Raw genomic sequence first — 8441 nt, 5'->3', positions numbered from 1 at the left:
GGGCATACACACCGAGGAAACCAGAATTGAAAGGGACGCGTGTACCCCAATGTTCATCGCAGCACTGTTTACAATAGCCAGGACATGGAAGCAACCTAGATGTCCATCAGCAGACGAATGGATAAGGAAGCTGTGGTACATATACACAATGGAATATTACTCAGCCATTAAAAAAAATACATTTGAATCGGTTCTACTGAGATGGATGAAACTGGAGCCCATTATACACAGTGAAGTAAGCCAGAAAGAAAAACAACAATACAGTATACTAATGCATATATATGGAATTTGAAAGATGGTAACGATAACCCTATATGCGAGACAAAATAAGAGACACAGATGCATAGAACAGTCTTATGGACTCTGAGGGTGAAGGTGAGGGTGGGACGTCCTAGGAGAATAGCATTGAAACATGTATATTATCATATGTGAAACAGAACACCATTCCATGTTCGATGCATGAGACAAATGCTCAGGGCCGGGGCAATGGGATGACCCAGAGGGATGGGATGCGGAGGGAGGTGGGTGGGGGGTCCAGGAGGGGGAACACATGTAAACCCATGGCTGATTCATGTCAATGTATGGCAAAAACTATTACAATATTGTAAAGTAATTAGCCCCCAACTAAAATAAATAAATTTATTAAAAAAAAAAAAAAGATGTGAACTCACTGATAGGTTTTAGGGAAAAAGGTTTTTTTTTTTAATTGGTTTATTTATCTATTTTTTAACTTTACAATATTGTATTGGTTTTGCCATACATTGACATGAATCCGCCATGGGTGTACATGTTTTCCCCTTCCAGAAACCCCCTTCCACCTCCCTCCCCATCCCATCCCTCCGGGTCATCCCAGTGCACCAGCCCCGAGCACCCTGTATCATGCATTGAACCTGGGCTGAAATTATCATATGGGAAAAAGTTTTAATAAGCAAAATTTGGGGAGAGGGAGCACTGCAGGGTGTGGAACCCTCCTCTGATTTGTTGGTGGTGAGGTAACAGGGTGGTGTTCCAGAGATCTCAATCATCAGCCTCTGATTCCAACCAGTCTTAGGTCCAAGTGTTTATTTTAGGCCTGAGGTAATCATCTTCCACCTGGGTGGGAGCCTCAGTTCCAGTGGAGCTGGGAGATATGTATCAAATTGTTACACACACCCCCTCAGGAGGAACCAGGCTCAAGTCCCATCCTGCACCACTGTTCTTCCTGCATTCTCTCACTCCCCTAAAAGAATCTGCCCTTTGGAACACAGGGCAGGTCTAGGAGATGGAAACCTTTTTACTATAAACAGGAAATGGGGGACAAAGAAAGGTCTCTGTACCTGGCGTGGAGGGGAAACCATAGGATCCTGTGCAGCTTCAATCCCCCACTTTCTGTGATACTTCTCCATCTTGAGGGGTGGCAGAGGACTTCAGTTTTAGGGGGCCTTGGTTTCACTACAACTTTAGGAGGTTCATCACTTGTATCCACCTCTGTCCTTCCTGCAAATTGCCACTTTCCAAAATACAGAACTGCAGAACTGATCTATGGGAAGAACCTGGAAAACATCTTATCCTGGCAATTTGTAAATAAGAAACATGTCCAGAAAGTGGCAGACTTGTGACTGTACCCAAAGCCTTCTAACTCTGTCTCTGATGTGCATGGCACTTGAAGCTCGCACTATGTCCAGAGGCCTCTGTGGCTTCCTCTCCCACATGTAAAAGACAGAGTTTTTGCTAACCATCCACAGAAGATTTTGCATAATCAGGTACTTATCTACCTTTTCAAACATATCACCCATTGTTCCTGTATGTAGATTCCTTTCCTTTCTGATACTTTTACTCACTAGTCTTTGAACTGCCCACATTTACCTCGTACTTTTGCTGGGGAATCTTTGGGTTTTTTATTTGTTTATTTCACCCAGAATATCTTTCTCTAGTTTCATCCCCTGTTGTAGATCTTGCGTTTTGAAGTCTAAAGCATGCCTCATATGAATATGTGAAACGTTTAACCAGTTTCCACCATAGTGACTATGGCCAAATTTCTTTTGATAGAAGTCATAAATATCTACACCATATTCTCAAGTTTATATAAAAATGGAAAATATTGGGAAATAGTCACTTAATGTGTTCAGCTCCAAAAACACAGTGATTTCTTAACAGCTGGCAATTGTAGCCTGTTAATTTCTCACTTGGTAAACCATGCATTGGATCTGATCTCCTCAAATGACCCCACCTTCTGTGCCTTTTAAAGTGCACACCCATCCTGACTTTCTCTGATTTGAAGACTGGGGGGTAGAAATTGGTCAGAAGAGAAGGGATGTGGAAGTCACAAATAAAAAGGAAAGGCTAGAAAATACTAGAAGAGAATGAATTTGCAATATTTCCTCAACCAAAAATGGAGATTAAGGAACACAACCTGAAGACTTGAGTTCTTACAAGAGAATTTGTATGCCAGGGATTATTTAAGATATAAATTGAACCCAAGGGTGATTTTAACATTTTGTTCCTGGCCACTAAGCTTGGAAACCAGCACTCAACAGTTTAAAATAATTAGAAAATCAAATGTCTTTATTAGAAAATGAAGATTTCTTGGCCCATGACTTGCCGCACTGAGTATATTAGCATTTATTATGGACTCAGCTCCATACTCTCGCCTAATGTGTTCTGCTAGAGAATTCTTAGAGATATCTATATGAATAAAATTTGCTTAAAAAGATAAAGATTAACTTGTAAATTCTGAACTGTAAGAAGAACAGAAAGCTCAAAATCTTAAATTAAGTGGTTAGCTGCTTTCCATTGCTGATGTTTAACTACAATATTCAGGAGATATCTCAATGTGTTATGTTAAGTTTTAAAGGCCTATGTAGTCTTTAAGTTGATCATTAAAAACAACAAAATTTAAGTGAATGTCAATAAAATCAGTGACTTATAAATATTCTCTTCCAGCATATTTGATCAGAGCTATCAATAAACAAAGTTGTATTTCCTAGGATTTCAGGCATGCATACTAATCTATGAACACAATGTTCTACCAGAGGACACTAGGAGAATATGAACAATTTGGACATCTATTGAGTTCCTCTTAATATAAAACTGGACATGTGTGTATTTCAGGAAATAAAATAACATTCTTAACATATCTGCATTAAAATACTGCTTATATATCTATGACTAGTACAATTTTTGTCATAAAAATCCAAGTTATATAAATAAACCAGTCTACCTATCCTTGCTTCATTTTTTCCCCATACTTTGAGTCCACATTAGCTGATATTTCCAGGGGTAAAATTGATTCTTGCCACAAAATACATGTCTCTACTCCCTTTTCCCCAAAATCCAACACTACTGAACTAAATAAAGTGGCAGAGTTTCACCCAGCACGGTGCAGTTGCCATCCTGTCTTCAGTGGGATGAAGACCAAGGCTACAAGCAAAAGCACAAGTTCCTACAGCAAGATGAGCTCTTTATGCTTTGTCTCTTCGCCTCCCCCACCAACAAGGCACACACCAGACTCTATAGGAGAGTAGCCCCTAAGCAGTTCCACAAAGTGGCACATTTGTCACTATATCCAAGGCCTTCTAGCTTTCTCTCTGATGCACTATGACGCTTTCAGCCTTCACCTGCTGGGAGGAAAAGCCCCCAGCTCCCACAGATCACTTCCCAGGAATCCTTACAAATGCTACCAGATTGATCATCTGCCTTCACATAATTTTACATGGTTTGTAATTTACTGAAAGCACTCATGTTATGAGGGAAAACTATGTATGATCTTAAAATCTAGTATTTTGAAATATCTGGGATCATTTTAAAGTATTTTGCAGGTTTAGGCATTCTGTTGAGGGGGTTGGTTCTAAATAATGAAATAAACTCATATTGCAAAAAAAAGCTGGTTAACACTGACCCACCAGCTGTGGTGTCCATCTAGATGGGTGAAGGTGTGAGGGTGAACATGATGTTATTGATTTTGGGCCCGAAAGGAGAGACAGCCTGTGGACTCTCCAAAGCAAAGAATGTCAGAGGAGGATATCTTCTACTAAAAGCCTGCAGAACACCATTCCATGCTCGATGCATGAGACAAGGGCTCAGGACCAGGGCAATGGGATGACCCAGAGGGATGGGATGGGGAGGGAGGTGGGTGGGGGGTCCAGGAAGGGGAACACATGTAAACCCATGGCTGATTCATGTCAATGTATGGCAAAAACTATTACAATATTGTAAAGTAATTAGCCCCCAACTAAAATAAATAAATTTATAAAAAAAAAAAAAAAGCCTGCAGGGAAACAGTCAAACAAAGAAGCCCCAAGAGCAGCAAAAAAACAGCACGACTCAAGTCCCACCTCATTTCCGGTTTCCAGTGGCTTCCAGAAGGGACAGGGTAAAATCCTGTTTTCAGGGAACAATGTTCTAAAACCAGGCCTGCAGAGCTCACCCAACCTTGTCACTCCAGGCAGCTGCATGTATTTGGGGAAGTAAGTCTGTACCATTATGTACCTTTTAAAACTGCAGTTGAGTACTAAATAATGGAGAAGCTTTGTTTGTAAGCAATATTTATTTTTCATGAAGATAAGAGGCAAATTACATTTGTTACAGAAAACGCTATGAGAGGAAAAAGCTGCATGTTACCAATATGACCAAAAAAAAAAAAAACCAGAAAAAATTCTACTTATGAAAGTGCTCTGCCCTATAACATACTGAACAGAAGGCATTATTCCAGGTGAGTGAGCCACGCAGAAATGAGGATTTATTAGGATTTGTTTTGAAATGTAATTTGTATGGTGAGCTTTTTATTCCTTTGATGGCAATGAAACAGATTTATTGGCTACATGTTGGAAGCGCAATAGATAACAGATAACCAAGGGAGAAGTTTTAATAAAACACTCAGGAAAGGATAAAAAAAAGAAGTGAGTGAGAATGCATGCTTACATGGCAGCTAATAAATAAAAAGTCGAGATAGGGCTTTAACTGAAAACCATCCTGGTCATTGCAGCCTGGAAGGTTTATTGAAAATTGGGTAGAACACTCTAATTTTTCATACTTAACCTTTGAACAAGTTAGAGTGATATAACTCAAATTCTGGTTTTGGTCCAGGAATCCTATGTTTTCACAGGAAGCTTGCAAGAGGCTTGCAGGGGAAGAGTGGTTCCTGATTATTAGAGGGTCTGCCTGTGCTCTTTCTGACTGTGCTCTGGAGTTTGGACAACTCAACAATAGAGTATTTAACAGTCATCCTTTGAAGTAAAAACACGGGACACTTTCAGGGAAGTTTTGAAGGAATATCTTCAATAAGCATTGACCTTTCAAAGAGCTGAGCAGAAATGAGCTCCTAAAGACAGTTGAGAACTTGGTCCTGAAAACATCATGATCAGAAATCCAAATATATATAGGCTGCTCATCTGACACTGGGAATTAATGAGCCCCAGTCACACATCCCTCGTTCACCTTGGCTGTGTTCAGTAGGGCCCTAGACTCAGGGAAGAAACGGGCTCTTCTTTATTCTTTCAAGGCAAGAAGAGAATGTCCTTCTCTCTGAGCGGCTCCAGAGCTATCTTGATTTCAGTATTGCTCTCTTAGAGGCTTGCTTTGGAGAGTGATGAATCACTTCCTATGCCTGCAGTCAGTCCCTGAGGCCCAAACAGACATTAAGGAGCCAAGGAGGAAAAATTACTTTAAGTACCAATAATAGCTACCAATGCAAAAACCACTTCCTAGGGTAGTGCAGGGCCAACCTTGTGCTCTCACAATTTGCAGTGTGGCTTCTTAGAACAAGTGCCGTAGATTTGGAAAGAACCAGAGACCCCAGGTCTCGTTTCACTTAGTTTACAAACAGGAATTCAACTGAATTGAACAGTGAGTACACATTTAGGAATTTACGTCAATGAAATTGGGTTGTTTTAATGCACAAAAGCTTCTGGGCTATAAGTAACCCATGACGGCTTGCCAAATATAAAATGCCATTGTGTGTATATATATATGTGTGTGTGTGTGTATATATATATGTCTGTTTATGGAAGAGATAGGAACACAAAAGCAAGATACATTAAATTAATTGGTATAATCTGGAGAGTATGAGTCATTATTAAATATGGATCCCAATCAAATATTCCACACCACTCCCAGTTATGTTATTATTTCAATGCTCACATTTTTTTACTTTCAACTGCTCAAACTTGCCAATGAACATCATTTTGAAAGGCTCATACAGAGTCCCCCATGACATTCTCCAAAGGAGTTACTTTTTGTGGAAAGGTTTTGAGAAGAAACAATTCAAAATTCTGCTTCAGCTTATACATTGTCTTTCATAGGATAATAATAATAAACCTTGTGAGGATTTTTTGAAGACAGGCATTAATGAGTTTGCATGCCTCAGCAAGATACACTAAGAGAAGACTTAAGGGCTTTATTTCTAAAGCGCCTATATTATGATGACATGCTTTTGGAGACAGGTAATTATTGTCTATATAGGCAAGTATGTAGTATATCTCATGAGAAAAATGGCTAGAAATGTATCTTTTTCCAGAAACCATATTTCCCTCTTTTTATAATTAAGATGTATACACAAGAAATCCTCATTTATTGGATTTTTAATATTAAAGGTGCTTTCTTTAAAAGAGCAAGATCCAAAATTGTTTTGTTATTCAAAACTTAAAAATAAACAAGTTAATCTTCCAAATCTTCCAAAGACATGTTTAATGTATTTACTATGTCCCTTATTTTGTCAGATTTTAAGAGTCTAAATAATTAAACCATATGTAAGCTCTGGTGTACCTGGTTATATATATTGAGTAAACCATTTGGTCTATTTACACAGAGACATGGAGATGATATATATATATATATATCCTCAGACACTATTATTAAATGCAATCCTATATTCTTGGATATAAAGGTTGATGATACACCTTTCTACTTGTCATGGCACTAACAAAGCTAGGTTGAAACTCAGCAACCACTTGTATTCATTGCTTTGCAGGCTATTGGTAAGTTTGGTTGCTGGTGGTTAAGGGGTCTCTTACCACACCCTCCTTAAAACAAAGGTTCTTTCGTGTTTAATGAAAGTACATGAGCATTCTCTTATCGAGGTGGTCTTGAGCTGCAGATACAGTCGCACCGCTCATGGTGATCCAACTGGATGTCAACGAGAGCCATGTGCTTCGCTCTGGCCCTCCTCTTGAAATGGCCAGGTTCAAACTTTAACACCTAGGACAAGAAGCATTTCCTGTTAGAAAGTACCTGGGATTTAACTCAATTATATACCACTTATCCTCTTTATGACAACTGCTTCTTTTTTTTTTTTTTTTTATAAATTTATTTATTTTAGTTGGGGCTAATTACTTTACAATATTGTAATAGTTTTTGCCATACATTGACATGAATCAACTGCTTCTTAAGCCTTTGAGGATCCAATGAAATCTACAGGCTCACTATTAGAATGCACACATACAAATATTGTTATAGACAAGCTCCAACTCCTTAAAGTAACGGAATCCACTGATCACAGAGTAATGCCTCCTGCATTACCTACCTGCAGGATCATGAGGATCTCAGGTATCTAAGCAGATATTTACTGATAACTTGCTAAGGGCCTGCTTTGTGCCAAGTGCTGTCCCAAATATTATTAATATCACAAAGTCTTCTGACTAAAGCATGTGTTATGGATAAATACAATCCTGAGGATATTATTCTCTCTGTAGACAGGACAACGAATACAGTTATGACCTAACACGCTGGTATGGGGACTTCCCTGGAGAGTGGTTAAGAATCCACCCGCCAGTGGTCTGGGAAGATCCCACGTGCCACAAGGCAACTAAACCTTGTGCCCCAAGCATGGAAGCCCGCGCCCGGAGCCAGTGCTCTGTAAACGAGAGGCCACCGCAGCGAGAAGCCCTTGCACTGCCCTGCGGAGCAGCCCCTGCTCACCGCGAGAGGAAGCCCGCGGGCAGCAACAGAGAACCAGCGCGCCACCCGCGCCCCGCAAAGATGCGGGCGTGGCTAAATGCGCGGGTGAGGTGAGACCTTTTGCCTCGTCAGTGGTCATAAATAACTGAAAATGTGTGTATATTCTTACATATTTGTTAAGGTATATTGAATAATACCTTTTATAATTCAAAACAGATCATGTTCTGCTGAAATGTTTGCATATTAATGCCTTTAAAACAATCCAACATCTGTTGTATAAGTCACATCCTTAAATTTTTACATTAATAGGTGTAAATGTAATTTAAAAAATTTTTAAGTTTAAATAGAAGCTAAACCTTCTTTCCTAGTGTGGCCTTCACTGAAGTCAATATTTGCCATCATATACATAAATACTTGTTTTCCATATACAGTCAATTTAATTGCTTCTTTATTTATATTCTTAGGCTCCTGTTAGCCTTTATTTTTGATTCTGTTCTATTTTCCCTTTTAGACTTTAAACTCTGCATGATACTACCATACAACTAACTATGTAGCATTTTGTAGTTTTC

General features: G+C 39.2%; 1 protein-coding gene across 4 annotated transcripts in view; it reads right to left on the bottom strand.

Moving 5' to 3' along the window:
• Positions 1–4506: 4506 nt before the first annotated feature.
• The window catches only part of PDGFD (platelet derived growth factor D), a 269444-nt gene continuing 265509 nt past the window's right edge, over positions 4507–8441 (bottom strand). For all 4 annotated transcript variants that reach the window (XM_081545892.1, XM_081545895.1, XM_081545894.1 and 1 more), the window contains one exon: positions 4507–7173. In XM_081545892.1, coding sequence (XP_081402018.1) covers positions 7048–7173 — 126 coding nt within the window. In that variant the 3' untranslated portion in view covers positions 4507–7047. The remainder of the gene's footprint in view (positions 7174–8441) is intronic.

Source organism: Giraffa tippelskirchi, chromosome 11 (genome assembly GCF_054371585.1).
Source record: "Giraffa tippelskirchi isolate mGirTip1 chromosome 11, T2T-mGirTip1v1.2.pri, whole genome shotgun sequence".
NCBI lineage: Eukaryota > Metazoa > Chordata > Mammalia > Artiodactyla > Giraffidae > Giraffa > Giraffa tippelskirchi.
Note: the sequence above shows the minus strand (reverse complement) of the source record. Positions and strands in the feature narration are given on the sequence as shown.